This window comes from Medicago truncatula, chromosome 3, assembly GCF_003473485.1.
Source record: "Medicago truncatula cultivar Jemalong A17 chromosome 3, MtrunA17r5.0-ANR, whole genome shotgun sequence".
Taxonomy (NCBI): domain Eukaryota; kingdom Viridiplantae; phylum Streptophyta; class Magnoliopsida; order Fabales; family Fabaceae; genus Medicago; species Medicago truncatula.
In genome coordinates, this window is record NC_053044.1 from 40,382,448 (window position 1) to 40,403,068 (window position 20,621).

Here is a 20,621-nt window from a genome sequence, read left to right on the forward strand (position 1 = left end):
TCATTCCACAACAGCTCAAGAAAATACATTTAACACCATTCAATCATGTTCAAACTTCAAAGTATATTGCAAACACTCAGTAAATTCTGGAATAAAAAAATAAAGTACAAGATAGTTTCTCTTCATAGCTGGTGCCAGTGTCATCCTTCTCATCACTCATCATCACCATCGCATTGCTCCATTTTAATGAAGTAAGTGGCAAATGAGAGCACGAAGCAGTACATGAAGAGCTCTAACTCTCTTCTAGTAACCCTACAAATATTTAACATCTCATTTTGCTGTTTTGCATAAACTTGTACCCATCAAATATTTCCTTCCCATTACTAGTAATCTGAACATACTCTAATTGTTATTCTACAACAAGCAAATTTAATAGGGACATTACAAACACACTTTGAACAAAATTTTCTACCTACATATAACATGGCCAAAACCATGCAGCAATGAAATGCAGATATTCTCACCCTTCAGGGCCTTATCTCTCAAGTCACAAGTCGGTGTGGATGTAAGCAAGTAAAGTATATTGAACATTTTGAGGCTGAAATCTAAACAACAACAAAAAAAAGGAAATGGCAGAATATTCACTATCATAAAGTCAATTGCATGACTCTAATCAGAAACAAAAGTTCAGGGCAGGTACTCAAACAACACTTTGATGTATATGAATACATAATGCTGAAAATTCGGACCACACCAGCAAAATTGAAGGTCCCTTCTGCAACATTGAAACATGTTTCTTGGTACAAGACTAAGCACAGAATTTTGCAGCATAAATCTCACAGGAAGTTGCTAAACATATCCTGACAACAATCTAGCAAATCCATTTATGTACGCCTATGTTTTGTTTGTGTCTTTCCCATTATTCTGGGGATTCAGCTCATTGTCATCAAAATATTCTTCAAAAAATTCTTCATCACTATCCTCCTCATGATCATCATAATACTCTTCATCCTCGTCATCCTTACCATTTTGAAGAAAAATTGATTCATCATTTGGTTGCTGACCTCTTAAACTTTCTTGAATTCGATCACATATGGCAGTCCCCTGATATATACCCATGCAGTGACAACCAACAGAGAAAAAAAGTTTAAAAGCTAGGTATTAATTATCTTGCATAATGAAAGTCGCATAATATTTCTGCATAAATTAGCTCACCATCTTATGGCAACCTTCTTCAAACATTTCTAGAAATCCAGCAACCATACGATCAGCATTTTCCACCCACTCATTCCGATGCATACCAGCATTCTTTGCAACAGTTTGGATCTAGATGAACAAAAAAGATGTGTACAACGATCAAAATTCCAATCCACTGCAGGTAATTTTAAAATGTATGGTGCCATAAATTATAGTTGCAAGTGAATGTTCATAGCCTGCTGCACAAATATTTGATGTCCTTAAGTTTTGACAATCTACTTTCTCAACAAGAATCTCGACGATTCACTGTTGTTTCACCCTTATACATTGCCTTCATATATACTGCCAAACAAAGTTAAAATTATGGCTACCTTATATGGTAGTACCCATGCATCCTACTCCTCACGATCTACATTTAGCAAAGTGAGTGTCTCCACTTCTATATTCATTGGGTATTTGGGTCATTTACCCACTCTTTTAATTACCCCACAAAATTTTACAGTTCATGGGATCCGAACAAAAAAGGATCATTAAAATTGTTTAGCGTTAACGGTTCCTTAAACAACCATTGCAAGAAAAATACAAATGTGAGTTTGATGGGAAGAGAAGTGCAAAGAACCTAATAGTTGAACTTGTGGAAGAACTACTGCTCCATCAAAATAATAAATAGGGAAGAGAAGCGAAGTGCTAGAGTGCATCACTTCTACTTCTCTGCCACAGCTAGAACTACCATTTTATGATCTTTTTTCACTTCACAACCTCTTCCCTTGCCCCATCCCCAAGTGCATGCACAGTGAACTATACAACTTAGTCAAATGATATGGCATATAATAAATTATAGACCTTTTACACCAACCTTTTCTTGCTGTTCTCTTACTTTCTCCTGCAAAGTTTTCAGTCTCCTATTCACGCGCAATCGCTTTTCCTGTTCATTTTAAATACCAACACGGAAAAACATAAGCTCCTCAAATGGTAGACAATATTAAGGACAATATAAGAGTGAACAATTCAATCAAGTGTGTATCATATAACAAGATATCAACCAGATATAAACCAAAATCACACCTTAACATAGCTCACACCAAGGTCTTTTCTTGAGTACCCACGATCCAAGTTACGCAGCACATACTGGTTGTAGTCTTTCACAATCCTCATTATTATATCTGATGTAGATATACCTTCAGTCCGTTGAGTTTCCTTAAATCTTCCAACTGCCTTAACCTGCATCGAAATAATACAGCACGTTATATATGCAGTCCCAATGAAATTTAAAAGAAAATTAAGGACAAAAGATAATGAAGTTTACTGATACATACAAATTCATAAACATCATTTGCAGCACCACTGGTGTCAGCATATCTGTCAACATTTCATTGCAAATCCCAAGGCATTAGCTATATAATGCATTTAAATGCTTAAACAGCATGCCAATAACAACATAGGTCTATAAAAATAAAAACCAGGATTACAAACTCAAACAGTACCGAAGAACTAGGAGTTTGGGAGTTGAAACAGGAAATGACTCTTACGTAAATTCTCATATGGATTTCTCATATAAAAATTGTGTATCATTCTATCCAATGACAATAAATAAGCAGGATCTTCTAAAAATGCATGAATATAAATTTTTTGTGCAAAAATGTGATTGTCATGTAAAATCCAGGATTTAAAGCGAATACACTATTGGTCGGTTTAAACCAATTCTACACTAACATCCAATTAAAATCTACTATTTTACCACATCACCCGCCTCGTGTAACTACATTTTAAAACTGATGATTTGATGTGGCATAATAGAACACTATCATTAGATGTCGGTGTAAAACTAATTTGCACTCTGGCAGTGTACTTTATCCCCTTTAAACTAAAAAATATAGCCTAAGAAGATATCCATTTTAATTGCTGTTATACCATACATGGCAGGATAAGTTGAAAAGCATTCGGCATAGGTTTCATCGTAAAATCACACTTAACACACTCGTTTATGTCAAAATTATTTCCCGATTTTCAAATATAACTTTAACTTTATAAACTTCATATCTTTCCATGAATAATAAAACTCATAGTAATGAATTAAATTGGAACAAAGGTACAATTCTAAACTTTTAGAACATCGTAAAATGGAAATTAAAAAATACTTATAAAGCATAAAGCTCAGACAAAGACACGTCGACAACTTAATAATTTGAGAAAATGACGTAATTCAAATGTAATCATGTATGCCAGTGTCGTGACGGACACGTCTTCGTGTTAGTTATACATAGCTTATAAAAATATACAAAAACAAAACGAAATGGAATCTTACGGAAGAGAATCATGAGCAACAAAATCAATCTTATTTTTATCAAGAAACTCTTGATTAATAACCCAAGGTGCATCAGGTATCACTTCATCCACCCATCTACACACACACACAAAAAAAAAATCATACACAAATTAGTTACAATTACATTAACAAAAAAACGCAAACGCAAACACAAAAAACGCTATAACAATAATATTACATACTTGCAGTGACGGAGAGACTCATAACGTTCATCTTCAGTCATAACCGTTTTGCCTTTATACTTATGTGTCACCGCATCGCTGCAGCATCCAACAAGAAGATACGTGTTCGGAAATCTACAATTCAATGAAAAAAGTGATTATATAAATAATCGATTAATTGAGGAATAATTAAGTAGAGAATGAAGAGTAATGAAGATTACGATTTTTTGGCTTGTTCAAGAGAACGAGCGTGGCCGAAGTGGAAGAGATCGTAGATTCCATCGGCGTAGACACGAACAGGGCGGTCTTCAGGCGGAGGGAGGTGAGGGATGGTGGATGATGACGTCATGTTTCCGATCCCGATTGATTGATCGGTTTTTGTTCGGTGTTTTTTGCTTTTTCTAATTTTCTTACGCGAGTTTGTGATTCCGCGTTGTTTCCGCTTTTTTATTTATTTTTAAATTTTTGTGATACCGTTTATTTTTCTTGCCTTAAATTGAACACAAGTTCCTTTCGTAAAAAAGATACTACGTGTGGTGCAAGGAATATTCCTCAAATTTCTAGCTGTGTCTATGACGTGTGAAACATTTTGCGATTTTTTTGTTTGGTAATCAAAAGTTTACATGAGTTATCTCCTAAAAAAAAGTTCATGTGTTAGCTTTGGGACTCACCAACTTGAGATAGACGACATCAAACTTAAAGAATATTTACACAAGTATTTACTAATTATTTATTAAAGAGATCATCATATTGACAACTTAATTGTTTTAATTAAGGTTACATTGAAATACAAATGTTAGAACAATGTTGTAAGTAACTCTATTTGTTTGTCTATGGATACAAGCTAGATTGTAGCTAGGCATTATAGGAGATAAGAGACCTACAATTAAACAACATGGTATCTAGTTTGTTCTCATAGTAATCAAGATTTGATACCGCATTAAAAACATTTGACAATCACTTTCAAAATTGACCCGCTCAAAGCCATAGTTTATAACAATTTCGATGTATGTTGTGGTGACGTAACCTCACACTCAATCACTCAACCAAATGAGTGAAGAACTATGGAGTGGGCTTGAACAAGAGGACCTAAATTGTCACTTCAGTTGAAAATAGAGCACAATCAACATTACATTTCAACCAACTTTGGTTAGGTTTCCTCGAGGATAAAGTTTGTAGTGGCATGTTAGAATTCTTATGAGCCCGGTTGCAAAATATGTATTCTCGAAACGTGTCAAGCACAAGGTTGATTGTCATTGATACATCAACCAGTCTCTACTCCGAAAGGCAAATGTAACAATTGCTCTTTAGCAAATAACACATTTGATTTAACATTGGATGCCTCAGTTGTGTAGGTTGAATCTAGTAGGGAGGCAACAACGAAGTAATCTCCAACAAAAATGTTTAATCTCCATGGTCTTTGTGGACAGTCAGCTTGTCCCATCTTAGCCAATTCATTCAACGACCACCATTTTTGTTTGAACCCCAATATAAGGAATTCATTATGCGCTATATTTCTTCGCCAAGAGTAGTAGGAAGAAGGAAAGCTCCCATGCAATATGAAGGAATAACTTGGGCTATTAATTTTATAAGAACTTCTTTACCCTTTTTTCGCTCCCCAATAATTACGACATCTTATTGATGAGCTTTGATCGAGAATCCAAGAATTCTCAAAGCGAAACGATCGTTTTGGCTTAATATGGTTTTTTTGCTTGAGCAGTAGGTGGATTGGAGAGGAGAGTGATCGGAAGTGGCCTCCACAAGGTTTAGTAGTGTATCCGAGGGGAAAAGAAAAGCCCTAGACGATGATTGCATGTGCGATCAAGATGTTATTCCATCGCATGTAGGGATGAAAATAAATTGAGTCAACTCAAACATAATTTGAAACTCGACTCGACAATTAAGTCGTTGAACGTGGTTCATAAACCCAACGAGTTGTAATTAAGTTAAAAATTAAGTTCGTGAATTAAATGATATGAACATAAATTATATATAGTTTGGCTTGTTTCGTTTACGAGTTGTCTCGATTATGTGTGTGGAAATGGAAGAGTATTTCAGGATTTCTCAATTCTAATCGTAGAATTATGTTGGATTTTGTCTCCGTTACATGTACAAGTTTTAGTGTATTTTTTTTTTTTATATTATAGCTTTTTGTTTTTGTTTTTTGGGCTTGTTACTTAATAGTACAATATATGCTACTCTCTTAAAAAAAAAATACAATATATTCTACTACAAAACGATGGTGTTATTTGTAGACTATTTTAGAAAACTTTAGATATTTAAAACTACGGTCAACATGTAACAATTGTTAAGTGTAGAATATAATAATAATAAAATTGTCTATATAATCCTTTTTTTATTTACAATTATTAAATGTTCATCTAAATTTTATTCTTCCCTTAAAAAAAAATATTTTATTCTCATCATCTCTATGGGTAAGTGGTAACAATGTAAGAATGATATATATATATATATTTTTTTTAATTTGTGTACCTGATATCTTCTTGGAAAAGTTTCTTGAATCATAATGGATTTCCATCTTCAATTTAACAAAATAAACAAATGAATTTTAATTCATTATTAAAAAGAAAAATTAAGATCTAACAACAAGACTTCAGTGTGATGATACATTTAGATTTGATGCCATTCTTGTTGCTTTATAGTATTGTCCTTTTGGTTTCCACCATATTATTGCTAATGTGATTACAACATGATACTAAACTCCAATGATTTTTAATGTTGAGATCCAGACTTTGATTGACAGGGTCGTTTATATGAAACTTGTTAGTTTTTTTTTTACTAAAACAAACTCAATGCGTTTAATTCAAAATAGTGTTTGCAATATCGGGAGGATTGAAATTAAACTCTTGAAGACTTTTTTTTTTGTATTTGGAGTTCAAATCGCAGACCTTGCATATATTTATGCATTGTTCCTATCAACTGAGTTAAGCTCACAATAAGGACAAACTCTTGAAGACCGATCATTGGTTGAACAAATTTGTTTGTATTTTTTATAAATAAATAAACAAAAATATAGAGAAGAAATCAAGTGCATGTGAAGTACATGAGAAGACTTTGGACTTGGTAAAAAAAAAAAAAAAAGTAACAAGCCTTGTTCAACAAATCAACTTATGACACAGAGCAGTTACAACTTCATACATATATCTATCGAACAAAGTCAGCCTTGCATGACAAAGAAATGTTGAAGACCGATAATTTCACGCACTTTTTCTTGCACATTTAAATTTATGCACTTTACATTTATGCAATTTAAATTTTTTCACTTTACATTTTTCCATTTACTTTTCAAAGTCATTTACATTTCTTGCACTTGTAAAAAACTTCCACTTTAGTCAAATTTACTTTTATGCATTTTGCACTTGTTGAAATGTTTTTAAACCATTCACACTCCATTTTTCCACTCATCCACTTTCAGAAAGTTTTTACACTCAAATCATATATATTTTTTCATTAATTTTGTTCGGTGTTTGCATTTGCAAAGACAGTTTAGACACTATTAATTTCTATGAAATATGTGAACTTTACGACAACCACTCAAATGCAACACTTCTTCCATTCCACAACTAATATGCAAATTGTTTGTGAATATGAAAGAGCGCATAAATTCGTATTTGTTTATGCAACTGTTTCAAAGCATCTCATGTGTGATACATAGTTTGTGTTATACTACAATGTAACCAAAAAAAAAAGTTTCTGTTATACAAGATTTTAGCTAAATATTGTCCTTTATAATATTATTGATGTATGGTAGAGACATGGAGATAAATGATCAATTGAATATTGTGGATATACATTATATTGAGAGGCAAAATGTTTTTTTTAGAGGATTGAGAGACAAAATGACGTTAAGTGGATTTGATCTATGTGAGAAAAAAATCTAAAAATAGATTTTTTTTTATCCTCAATAAAAATGATGTTATATATATATATATATATATATATATATATATATATATATATATATATATATATAGAAAGTAACATGTTTTATCTCTGTTGGTTGACTTTTTCTCTTTCTAAAATTATCTTTTTCTTTTTTTTAATACAAATAACACATATTACAAATAAATAAGAGTGAATTCAAATATTAAAATAAAAATGTAACAAACACAATACGAGTATATATATATATATATATATATATATATATATATATATATATATATATATATAGTTTTTTTTGCTTTTATCCTTTAAAAAAATGTAACAAACTAGATGAGTATATTTTTACTTCCTTTTTTCATTATCCCAATTATACACTTAAACAACCTTTTCTATAGAGTTATGCTATACATAACGAAAGAAACTCTCACGAATATTTCACGAATATGTAATATATTGGTCTGTTTTCATCAAACATGCTATGTACGCAACACAACTCTCTCACATATGTGAACATGATATGGATATAGCCTGCCTAACACTTGAAAGCCTACTCTGATGATGGTTGATGTTGAATGCTCTAGCAACAAACCGCTCCACAAGCTACCTTGGTGGAGTTCATTCTCATCGGCGTCGGTGGACTCGATTTCTCCGACATGAGTTTGTTTGACATTTACAACGTGCCTATGTTGATGGTTCCACAAGGAGGCTCCGGCGATAGCTTCATAAGTACCAGTTGCGTTGGGGATTCTCTCAGCATGTGTTCTTTAGAGCTTAAGGTTACGAGCATGGATGGAGAAGAGACTGCAGCGTGCAAAAGTGCTTGTGAGTCATTTAGATCAGTGATGTTTTGTTGCATCGGTGTCTGTGGTTCTCCTTTAGAAAAAGGAATAGTATAACGCTAGCTTTAACAGTAATTCATAATGTTGTCGCGATGAGAATTCTCGCGACATTTAGCATTTATGTTTTCTATAATAAAGATTGTTTTGGTGTCATTAAAAAAATAAGAATGTAGATTATATATATATTTTTTGTCATATTGTTGGTATCATTAAAGTAGATAATCATGGTTAGTTTGATTTCATCATAATTTTAAATTAAAAAGTACTTATATTGTTCGCTAGTTTAAAATAAGAATCTTGGGTCTTCGTTATTTGGTAAATATGCATCAACTTACAGTTTTGACGAATACCCACTATATGATGAGGTTATATATGTTCCTACTAAAATACCGCTGCATACACACATGTATGTATGACAATTCAACGTCTTTAGTGACAATCTTCCTTTTCTACATGTCACGCATAAAAAGTAGCAATTGATGCCAAAATACTAGCAACTGTATTAGTGTATCGATAAATAGTAATATTTATAAAAGAGTTTATCTCCAGAGGATTGTTTAGTTTTAACTTCACTACTATGATTATGATTAGGGTATTTGTAATAAAATGGGGATTTTCAATTGGAAAAATGGTTGGTTTTAATTTCTTAAGAGAGAGAGTAGGTCAAGTCATATTTCCATCCTATAACTATTTGGGCAACTACAAGTACAAACTATACAGTCCTATTCACTAGTTGATTATAATACCTTTGAAGAGAATAGTTTGGCCAATGTCAATGATAATCTACTTTAATGATACCAAAAATAACCCTTGAATGTTTAAGAATGCCAAAATAAATAACAATTATCATTAGTTTATGTCTAAATCTAATCAATAACTAAACGGTTATAATAGGTCAGGCCAACAAAGTTAGGGTTAATAATCATTGTTACCTAATTCGATTTATAAACATTTGTAAACGCATAAAAAACATTAAGGACAATATTAACCAAATAAAATAGCAAAGTAATTGGCTCAAATTCATAGAATTATTTAAAGTTACATCATCAAACAATTACAAGGAATTTCCTCTTTCACGACCTAACATATAGAGAGGATTAGCTATGTATATCTTCTAAACATTTACAATTAGATATGAATAAAAAGGCACGAGGAAATGATCACTAGTTGATGATTCATTGACTCTTGAATGACTCTGGTCACTCCAATCCTTATGAAATTATGTTTCCTCTATCGTCTGCTTGTCAAAAGGTGTTTTTCCACTAACCTAGGTGCTTGATATATATATGCGAGTGTTACACTAAATTTTAGGAAAAGTTAGATCATGATGTGAGACAGGTAAGGAGCTTATATTTTTTCCTATTGTTCTATTCTCATGATGTGGCGCTCATAGCCCATGATGCGAGATAGGTAGTGGCGAGCACCTTGATTTCCAACTGTATTCTCGTGACGCGGAGTTCATAGTCCACGATGCGAGATTGGCAGTAACAAACTCTTTGGTTTCTTCATTTCTTGCTCCATTTACTCTCACTAGAACGTCCGTAACGACTATGCCCGAAGCATCGTCAATGGTAAACTTGTAAAAAACACAACATGATCACATCACATAGTTGTCTGATTCGGGTGGATTTCCAAGGTTTCAAGACTTTTTTCCTTTTTGTTGCCCTTTTATGACATTTTCAACAATTTCTTTACAAAATTCGACTAAAAAAACATAAACAACCTTCTTTTACTCTAAAATGACACAAAAAGACAATTAAAATCTTCATAGGAGAAAAAAGGAGAGAGAGAGGGAGAGAGGTGGTGGGGGGGGATAAAGTCTGGTAAGGAAAAGAGAGAGGTGGCAAATATTAGTGGGAAGAGTAAGGAGAGAAAGAGGAATGAGAAGAAGAGGGGGAAAATGAAGTACGATCGTAAAAAAGAAAAAAGTGAAACAAAAAGGAATAGTAAAAAACGTGACAAAGTTATAAAAAGAAAAGAGAGATTGATGGAGTAAAACTATATAGTAGATATGAAGATAGAAACAGACGCAATATGTAAAAAAAAAAAAAAAAAAAAAAAGGTAAATGACATCTACACAACTAAAAATGTGAGTGACAACCAAAACGGTGAGCGAAAACTAAAAAAGTGAGTTGCATCGTAAAATGAAATTATCTAACAAAAAGAGAGAGATTGACGGAGTAAAGCTATTAACTATGACCACGCGGTGTGGAAAAAATGAGGTAAAGGACATCGACACATTGGATATAACAATGAGTAACAACTAAAAAGTCGAGTTGCATTGTAAAATGAAATAATCACATCAGATAAGACAGTGAGTGATAGCCAAAAAGACGAGTTACAACTAAAAAGTTGTTACATTGCAAAATGAAATTATGTGACAAAGAGGAGAGAGATTGATGGAGTCAAACTATTGAGTAGCTATGTCGAGATTGAATCTAACGTGGTATGGAAGAAATCAGGTAAATGACATCCGCACAAAGATAAAATGGTGGGTGACAACTAAAAAAGTGAGTGACAGCCAAAAAGACGAGTGACAACCAAAAAGTAGTTACATTGTAAAATGAAATTATGTGACAAAAAAGAGAGAGATTGATGGAGTCAAACTATTTAGTAGCTATGTCGAGATTGAACCTAACGTGACATGTAAAATAATCAGGTAAAAGACATCCACATAATGGATAAAATGGTGAGCGACAACTAAAATGGTGATTGACAGCCAAAAAGACGAGTCACATTATAAAATAAAATAAAAACTATTTAGATAATAAATTTGGTTATGTGTTTGAAGGATAGATTAATGATTTTGTTCATTAAAAAGTTAAGGGTCATGTTAACTTATGCCCTTAGTACACATGTTAAACATTAATGTCATTTCATTACTACTAAGAATTTATTGGAAAAAATTAATATTAAACATTTTGAGCAATAAATTAACACAATTTCCAATACATAATTTCTATTAGTGGAATTCTTAATATGTGCCCTAAGAGCACAAATTAACATTTCCTAAAAGTTAAAAGCATTTGGAACAAATTTTTAATTTTTTGTTAATAGTTTGAATTGCTAAGAACATTTTTCAGAATGAATCCCCGTGCGCTTAGCTCAGTTGGTAGAATGAACCTTTTTTTTTTTTTTTTAATTTTTTTTTATGCTAGTGATTTGATAAAGATAAATACAAATGAATGATGAAATGAAAAATCTATAATATTTTATTAATTTATTTTTATTTAATTTGATTATTTTAACAATAACAAACATTCTTATATATTTGAGGTGAAAGAAAATAAAATAAAAAGGGAGCAAAATGAAAAGATTTAATATTTGATTTGATCGAGGTCAAAGAAAACAAAATGAATTCCTTATTTTTTTATTTTGAATGAGATGAATTCCTTATTCTGTTTTGTGATAAAATCAAACGGGTCTTTTCATCAAAAAGTTAAAAATATTACATCGGTCAAAGAAAATTAATGTGATTCCTTATTTTCTTCTGTGTTAAAATCAAATTAGATTTTTTTTTTTATTTTTTTATCAAAATAAAATGATTACACCGCTTCACAAAAAACCCCTAAAAAAAAAATTACATGGTCAAAGAAATAAATGGAATTCCTTATATTTTTTGATAATAAAATTAAATGGGACTTTTGACCAAAATTGTAAAAATGGCATTTCATTTAATAAGAAGTCCAAACCACGTTTATTTGAAAATGCCCTAGGACACTTGTTAATATTTCCGTTACTTTTTTATATGTTTGAATTATGTTTTTAAGAGAATATTTTTATTATGATTTCCTTAAACAATGTCTTAAGTCACTTGTTAACAAGCTAACAAACGCCCTGAAGACGTTTGATATGAAACTTAAAGTAGCAACTTTATTTTGAAAATTGCGTGTTCAATTTATTGAAAGATTAAAAAGCAATTTTTTTACATAAAATTTAACAATTATTTCTTTTTTGAATCCTTAACAAGTGTCACTTGCTAACATAATCTAAAAATAATAATCACACAGATTTTTATGCAAAAGTTACTACTATTGATTGCTTAAATAATGTACACCCCAAAGGCAATTGCTAACATTTTTCTAAAAAATAATAATCACATTTTTTAACTAATCATAAGTTAATTAAACCCTAACAAAGTAAAATAAAACCCATTTTCTAGATTCCATGACAACTATAAAACCCCCCTTACCTCATTGTACTTTGCATCTTTTTAAGAAACAACACTACATAGTTTCGCACTGAACTCAACTGAAGGAAAGAAAATAAAAACCGAAACTCTCGCCGGAAAAATCGCCGGAGTCTCTCACCGGCCACCGGCGAAAATAATCAGCCAGGTTTTCGTTTTTTGATTTTCATTTCCGATTTTGAATTTTCATCGTGGCATTGCAAAAACTCAATTCAATTACGTTGCAGTAGATCAAACTTTCACTCTGTACCGCGATTCAATTTTTCTGATTGTTAATTGTTAATTCAAAGTGTATTTGAAGTTGCATTTATTTTCTGATTTCTTTTTTGTTGTTAATTATTTAATTCAAACATGAAACCATGAACTTGTAATTAATCTTACACAGTTTTTACAATTTTGCTTCAATTTTTGTTAAATGTTTGTTTGCATGATAGTTTTATATTGAATCTTTGTTCGAGTAAATTGCTGAATCTGTAGTAAATTGCTGAATCTGTTTGTGTTTGTGTTAGTGTTTGTTTCAGTTTAATTGAGAAGGGGGAGATGGACGAATTTCAGGCAGGAATTGACAATGTGGATACTGGTCATGAGGCGAAAATGACCGAAAACACCCTGGTGGTGATGAATACTTCTGATGAAATTCGAGGTGGTAAGATATTTGCATTGAAGTAGTTATCTTATTTATGCAATCTGTAATATCATGTTTGTAAATTTCTGTGATGTTTGTAAATTTTTGTGTTTGGATTTAGGGTGCGTTTGTTTGAGATTTTTTAAAAGAAAAATCACTTTTATCATTTTAATAGTGTTTTGTTAACCAAAAAAAAAAGGGCTATGCTAAGTAGTGCCCTAAGGACATTGTTTAAAGAAACTATAAATAGTAATTGAGAAATGATAGTTATACAACCATTTGTGACAATTTTGAACAATTTTCTCTCTCATACTCATTTCTTATTCTCTCTCTTCCTTTTTCTCTCTCTTGTTTTTGACCAATAAAAAGAAAGGAAAAGAAGTTGTTACAAACATTGTACAAATATCATCACTCATAACAATATTTTCTTTGAAAACACAAGTCAAACATATGAAAAAGGAGTAATAAATACACATATTTCTCTTGAACAAAAAAAAAAAAACTACACATATTTCTATGCAAAAATTACTACTTTTGAATACTTAAACAATGCCCCAATGACACTTGATAGCATTTACCAAAAAATATTTTTTAACCTTAAAATGAAAAGCTGATGGTAGTAGCGTTTCCAAAATCATATTTTTTTTTTCTTTCTAAAAACAAGAAACATAAGTGTAAGAGCCTCAAATGTTTTTAAAAAGAGTTTTATGATAGTAAACAAACGAAAACTAGTTTTTTCTTTTCAAAAATCTCTAAAGAAAAAGTTCTAGATTTTAAAAATGTATGCATGATCATTTTTTGCATTGAATCGTTGTGCAAGTAGTTTGAATCTGGTTTACTTTGCTTTAGTTCCATTCCAAGAAGATTTGTATCCGAATGAGGCAATGGATGTGATTCAGGCAAGACTTGAAAATTTAGATTCTGGTTATGAGGCAAAAATGACTGAAAATACCCCAGTGACCAACACTTCAGAGAAATTCCAAGGCGGTTAGATATTCACATTGAACTAGTTATCTCATTTGTGCAATCTGTTATATCATGCTTGTAAATTTTTGTCAGATTTAGGATGCGTTTGTTTGAGAATTTTTTTTTTTTCTTTCAGAAAAAATATTTTTTAAAAGAAAAAAATCAATTTTATAGTGCTTGTTTAAGATTTTTTAGAAAATACTTTTGTTAAAAAAAATCATTTTTAAACTTAAATTGAAAAGCTGGTCCTGGTAGCTTTTCCAAAATCTATTTTTTTACTACTAAATACAAGGAACTTAAGTGTAGGAGCTTCAGATTTAAATAATTTTTTTTTTATTTTTTTATTTTTTTTATGATAGTAGTTTGCTTCAGTTTTTTTTATTTTTAAAATCTCTAATTTTTTTTAAAACAAAATCATTTATTTTAAATCCAAACAGGCTATTAATATACAAAATATCTTGTGCTTATGATAGTTGTGCCAATTTGATTTCTTAAAGTGCATGTGCTTAAGCTTAGGTATCATTTTTTTGACACTGAAAAAAATACTATTAAATTACAAAGTCTCTTGTGTCAATCTATGGAGCTTTACTATTTTACTGTGACTTTTTTAAATGTTCGAATGATAGTTTATTTTTTCTTTGAATCGTTGTCCAAGTGGTTTTCTGAATCTGATTTTCTTTGCTTTAGCTCCATTGGAAGAAGATTTCTATCAGAAGGCTGCAATGGATGTGCTTCAGGCAGGACTTGAAAATGTAGATTCAGGTTATGAGGCAAAAGTGACTGAGAACACCCCGGTGACGAACACTTCAGAGAAATTTCGAGGTGGTAAGATATGCACATTGAACTAGTTATCTTATTTGTGCTATCTGTTAGATCATGCTTGTAAATTTTTTCCTATATAGTCGTGCCCTGGATGGAAAGTGGTTTTTTCTTTTGTATGTTTGGAGAGTCGGTCAGTTATTGAGTTCCCGCATCTCGATGTATTATTACTGCGATTTTAGCAAAGCTACAGACTGTAGCTTCTGAAAGGACGGACGTGCACCGAGTTTTATATCACCGTGAAAACATAAAGGCTATTAAATTACTAAGTCTCATGTGTTAATGATAGTTGCAATTAGTTTGATTTTTAAAAGTACAACGTGCTTAATCTGTAGAGCTTAGGCATCATTTTTTAATTTATGGTAAAGATAAACTTCGCTGAATCTTTAGGCAAGTAGTTTGCTGATTCTGGTTGTCTTTGCTTTAGTTCGATTCCAAGAAGATTTTTACCCAAAGGAGGCAATGGATGTGCTTCAGGTAGGAATTGAAAATGTAGATTCTGGTTATGAGGCAAACGTGACTGAAAACACCCCAGCGACGAACACTTCAGACAAATTCCAAGGTGGTAATATATTCACATTGAACTAGTTATCTCATATTTTCTGTTATGTCATGCTTGTAAATTTTTTCCTATATAGTCCTGTCTGAAATGGAAATATGGTTTTTTCGATTTTGTATGTTCGAAAGTCGGTCTTTTATTGAATTCCCACGTCTTAATTTATTTTTACCGCGATTTTAGCAAACGGACAAACTATATCTTCAGGAAGGACATGCACTGAATTTTATATCAACGTGAAAGAAACAAGCTATTAAATTAGAGTCTCGTGTTAATGTTTTAGAAGTACAACTTGCTTAATCTGTAGAGCTTAGGCATCATTTTTAATTTAGGGTAAATATTAACTTTGCTGAATCTTTGTCGAAGTAGTTTGCTAATTCTGGCTGTCTTTGCTTTAGTTCCATTCCAAGAAGATCTGTATCAGAAGGCGGCAATGGATGTGCTTCAGGCAGGAGCAGGACTTAAAAACGTAGATTCTGGTTATGAGAAGAAAATGACTGAAAACACCCCCATGACTGATACTTCAGAGAAAATCCGAGGTGGTACGATATTCACATTGAACCAGTTATCTCATTTCTGCAATCTGTTATGTCATGCTTGTAATTTTTCTTCCTATATAGTCATGTCTGAAATGGAAATATGGTTTTTTAGATTTTGTATGTTTCGAAAGTCAGTCTTTTATTTAATTCCCACGTCTTGATGTATTATTACCGCGAATTTAGCGAACCGACAAACTGTATCTTCAGGGAGGACATGCGCAGAATTTTATATCAACCTGAAAGAAACAGGTTATTAAATTAAAAAGTCTCGTGTTAATGATAGTTGCACTAATTTGATTTTGAGAAGTGCAAGTTGCTTAATCTGTAGGCATCTTTTTTAAATTTAGGGTAAAGATTAAACTTCGCTGAATCTTTGTCCAAGTAGTTTGCTGATTCTGGTTGTCTTTGCTTTATTTCCATTCCAAGAAGATTTGTATCAGAAGGCGGCAATGGATGTGCTTCAGGCAGAAGCAGGACTTGAAAATGTAGATTCTGGTTATGAGAAGAAAATGACTGAAAACACTCCCATGGCTGATACTTCAGAGAAAATCCGAGGTGGTAAGATATTCACATTGAACTAGTTATCTCATTTGTGCAATCTGTTATGCCATGCTTCTAATTTTTCTTCCTATATAGTCATGTCTGAAATGGAAATATGGTTTTTTAGATTTTGTATGTTTCGGAAGTCAGTCTTTTATTGAATTCCCGCGTCTTGATGTATTATTACCGCGAATTTAGCGAACCGACAAACTGTATCTTCAGGGAGGACATGCACATAATTTTATATCAACCTGAAAGAAATAGGTTATTAAATTAAAAAGTCTCGTGTTAATGATAGTTGCACTAATTTGATTTTTAGAAGTACAAGTTGCTTAATCTGTATAGCTTAGGCATCTTTTTTAAATTTAGGGTAAAGATTAACTTCGCTGAATCTTTGTCCAAGTAGTTTGCTGATTCTGGTTGTCTTTGCTTTATTTCCATTCCAAGAAGATTTGTATCAGAAGGCGGCAATGGATGTGCTTCAGGCAGGAGCTGGACTTGAAAATGTAGAAAACACTCCCATGATTGATACTTCAGAGAAAATCCGAGGTGGTAAAGATATTCACATTGAACTAGTTATCTCATTTGTGCAATATGTTATGCCATGCTTCTAATTTTTTTTTCCTATATAGTCATCTACGAATTGGAAATATGGTTTCCTAGTTTGTATGTTTGGAAAGTCAGTTATGTATTGAATTGCCACGTCTCGATATATTATTACCGCGATTTCAGCAAAGCAACAAACTGTAGCTTCAGGATGGACAAACACCAAATTTTAAATCGCCGTTAAAACAAACAGGCTATTAAATTACAAAATCTCCTGTGTTAATGATAGTTGTACCAATTTGATTTTTAAAAGTACATGTGCTTAATTTGTAGAGCTTAGGTATCATTTATTGATTTCATGATTACGATAAAATTTGGTATGTGAAATTGGACTTTTAATTTGTTACCCATCTTATTTGGCATACATATGTCAGAATTTTAATAGATGTTAAATTGTTAATCCATGCAGTTAGTTCCTTATAGGTGCCTGGTTCACATGATTCATCATAGCTTATTTATTGTCATATAATGTGCTTTGATTAGTTGGGCACTTTTTTCATAAGGTGTAATATGCAAATCAATGTTTTAGAAACTAAACTTGGAAGATCTCTAGGTTATGGTTCAATTGCTTTTAACTTCTCGAATGAAGACAAAACTCTAGTTGGACCACTCAAATAACCAAACTGTTGATAGTGTCGATCCATGGTTTAACTATTTGAACTGTCTAGTTTGGTTCGATTTTTAAGTCATTGATGTAAATAGAACCTTGTGATTGCACAAACTTGGATACATGTCACTTATTGGCAATTATTTCCTTCATAACAGGTGCTGAATCTAGATGTCGGAGAAGAAGTAAATATTTATCTTACCCATACACAAATAGTGGACCAAGAGATAAAGATTCGCCAGCTGAAACAGAAGAATCGAAAACTCCATGTGTTGTTGTTAAAGAAAAGGCTTCAAGCAGAACTAGTAAACCTTCAAATGGATCTATTTTACCTGATAAATTGGTTAGCAAGAGATTCCAAAATAACTGGTACAGAAAATTCATCAGCTGTAGTAGTATGTCTAGCAGTCCAGATTTCGTAAGTGCAAGTTCCGGTGATTTACTTTCAGGACTATTTTCTACTGCTGTTGATTGTATGTCTCCAATTGAGGATAAAAACTTTGATTTGGTTGAGTGGTTCTTCTGTAAAAAAAGAATATCAGAATATCACGATGAGGCTGAACTTGCTACTTCTTTGGTTAGTGTGAATGGGGGGAAAACAGTGAAACCTGGTGGCAATGATTTACTGGATACCAAAAGTAGGAAGAAGAGAAAGAATACTAAAGCGGAAAATGCAGCAAGGCATAAGATGAAACCTCTTTCTGGTCTATCGGATATGAAGGGTAATGTTTCTATAGTTGACTGCACAAGTTCTGGGAAAAAACTTCAACAAAAGAGGAAGGTGGAAGAAATAACTTCATTGCATCAGCTGCAAAGTCCGGAGACAACTATAAATGAGAGTGGAAATATATGCAGCTCAGTTCCTGAAACTCAAAATCATAATGTCCTTGCTTCTGAAAAAAAGACTAGGCCTAAAAAGAAACAAAAGTTGGAAGCTGCACAAAAGTATCAAGGTGCCCAGCTTGCTTCTCATTTCCATTCGAAGAGTACGGAATGCAGCTCACTAGTAATAGATTTGCAGTTTATGTCCCCACCTCTACCTGTTGATATTCATCAGAAAAGCAATGGTGAAAATAAGGAAGAACAAGTTTTTAAAGTTTCAAATCCAGAGATACGTGTCTCCCAAGGAGAACTTGATGGAAATGTTACTCGTAACTTGTTAGTGGGTACATCAGAGGCTGGTACTGCCTCCCAGGAAGGATTTGCAGCAAATATTACTAATCATAACATGTCGGTAAATGCTGCATCAGAGCTTGGTTCAGTATACCAGGCAAGATTTGTTGGCACTGCCTCCATAAATAAAAGAGAGAAGAAGAAAAGAACGAAGAAAGCACCACAGGAGCATCCCAATACTAAACATGCTAGAGAGATACCTGATTTGAACAACATTAGCTTTGAGTCCAGTTCAATAAGAAAAGAATCCGGACCTGTCAACTTCCTTTCATCTGAATTGAAGTCAGGGCACCCAAGAAGCTTATCCGCTTGCTCGAGCCGTACCAAAACTGTCAACTTAGGTGGAGTTGAGTACAATGGAAAATCAGTTGGAACCTTTCTCTTTCTACAATTCGCACCAGGAGTTGATATCCCATCAAAAGAGGATTTGTTGAAAACATTTTGCCGGTTTGGTCCGCTGAAAGCATCCGAAACTCAGATGATGAAAGATAATGGTAGTGCTCAAATTGTTTTTGTTAGAAGCATAGATGCTGCAGAAGCACTTCGCAATTTAGAGCAGAACAACCCATTTGGTGCAGCTCTTGTGGGCTACAGGCTCCATCCTCCTCCTGCAGCGGCTCCACCATTGGAGCAATGCATGACACCAACCCAACCAAGGCCCCATCATCCTCCTGCGGCAGCTTCACCATTGGAGCAATTCATGACACCAACTCAACCAAGGCTCCATCATCCTCCTGCAGGGGCTCCACCATTGACGCAACTCATAACACCTACTCAACCAAGGGTCCATCATCCTCCTGCGGCGGCTCCACCATTGCCAACTCAATCAAGGCCCCATCATCCTCCTGCTGCGGCTCCACCATTGGAGCAACTCATGACACCAACCCAACCAACTAGGTCTATGCCAATGCCTGGTGAGACACCTCCTCCTCTTGAGATTATGAAGCAGAACTTGCAGATGATGACATCAGCGCTGGAGAAGTCAGGGAATAATCTTTCTCCCCAGATGAAAGCCAAATTGGAAGGTGAAATAAAAAATCTCCTGACCAAGATGAATAGGGGTAAAGTATGAACATTAGTATGGGAAGTTTTCCTATTTAAATTAAGTATCATTGTATTGAGATTTATAAGTAGTTTAAATTATCCGTTAAACAAAAAAAGGTAGATTAGATTAGACTAGTTTTGGCTTCTGTTCTAGTTCTTCTTCGGTTGTTGGTCTGTTGTTGTACCTTTGTACTTTCCTGCTGATTCTTTGACTTTGCACAAAATGGCGCAAGGATATCAATTTATGGTTGTCATTGGACTATATCATCCAGATAAATATTTATCAAGCTTTTCTTTCATATTTATGCTGTTGGTGTTATGTTGTGAGGGGATCAAAACTCTCAATCTCTATCACTTCACTCCTTAACTCTCGGCCCATCCACTATTATGCTAAAGCAATTTTTTTTCCGTATCGTTATTTTTTAAATATATTTAACTTTAAAAATTAGAATAGTACTATATTCTAGTAAAATATATATTACATTCTGAGTTATACTCATTCATTTTGTTTCATCTTTTTGGAGCAACTTAAATTGATATATCATCCACAACAGAAAAAAAAGAAAAGGAATCATCAACAAGTTATCT

General features: G+C 32.8%; 2 protein-coding genes across 23 annotated transcripts; one reads left to right on the forward strand and one right to left on the reverse strand.

Moving 5' to 3' along the window:
* On the reverse strand, positions 1-4,098 carry LOC25489647 (choline-phosphate cytidylyltransferase 2). Its single transcript, XM_013605707.3, has 8 exons — positions 3,846-4,098; positions 3,646-3,759; positions 3,443-3,538; positions 2,454-2,496; positions 2,203-2,358; positions 1,994-2,062; positions 1,156-1,266; positions 1-1,044 (listed from the first exon to the last, which is right to left on the reverse strand). Exons 1-8 carry the CDS (start codon positions 3,971-3,973, stop codon positions 835-837), a joined length of 927 nt encoding a protein of 308 aa, XP_013461161.1. The 5' UTR covers positions 3,974-4,098; the 3' UTR covers positions 1-834.
* Positions 4,099-12,561: 8,463 nt separating this feature from the next.
* Positions 12,562-20,334, forward strand: LOC25489649 (serine/threonine-protein kinase ATM). Of its 22 annotated transcripts, none has more exons than XM_039831539.1 (9): positions 12,562-12,706; positions 13,068-13,204; positions 14,033-14,170; positions 14,837-14,974; positions 15,396-15,533; positions 15,923-16,066; positions 16,490-16,621; positions 17,051-17,152; positions 17,975-20,334. In XM_039831539.1, the coding sequence occupies exons 2-9, from the start codon at positions 13,099-13,101 to the stop codon at positions 20,059-20,061; spliced, it is 2,985 nt and encodes a 994-aa protein (XP_039687473.1). In that variant the 5' UTR covers positions 12,562-12,706; positions 13,068-13,098; the 3' UTR covers positions 20,062-20,334. The 22 variants fall into 22 exon arrangements, with proteins under 22 accessions (XP_039687473.1, XP_039687475.1, XP_039687479.1 ...); XM_039831541.1 differs by having other exon boundaries at positions 17,054-17,152; XM_039831545.1 differs by having other exon boundaries at positions 16,490-16,618.
* The last annotated feature ends 287 nt before the right edge of the window (positions 20,335-20,621 follow it).

Bases quoted from the DNA above. Each gene is read 5' to 3' on its own strand.
- LOC25489647 (XM_013605707.3), bottom strand. From the start codon at position 3,973: ATGACGTCATCATCCACCATCCCTCACCTCCCTCCGCCTGAAGACCGC. The intron at 2,359-2,453 runs GTATGTATCAGT...ATTTCGATGCAG, and splicing joins CAAATGATGTTTATGAATTT to GTTAAGGCAGTTGGAAGATT. The intron at 2,063-2,202 runs GTGTGATTTTGG...TAAAATGAACAG, and splicing joins TTGGTGTGAGCTATGTTAAG to GAAAAGCGATTGCGCGTGAA.
- LOC25489649 (XM_039831539.1), top strand. From the start codon at position 13,099: ATGGACGAATTTCAGGCAGGAATTGACAATGTGGATACTGGTCATGAG. The intron at 13,205-14,032 runs GTAAGATATTTG...ACTTTGCTTTAG, and splicing joins TTCTGATGAAATTCGAGGTG to TTCCATTCCAAGAAGATTTG. The intron at 15,534-15,922 runs GTAATATATTCA...TCTTTGCTTTAG, and splicing joins TTCAGACAAATTCCAAGGTG to TTCCATTCCAAGAAGATCTG.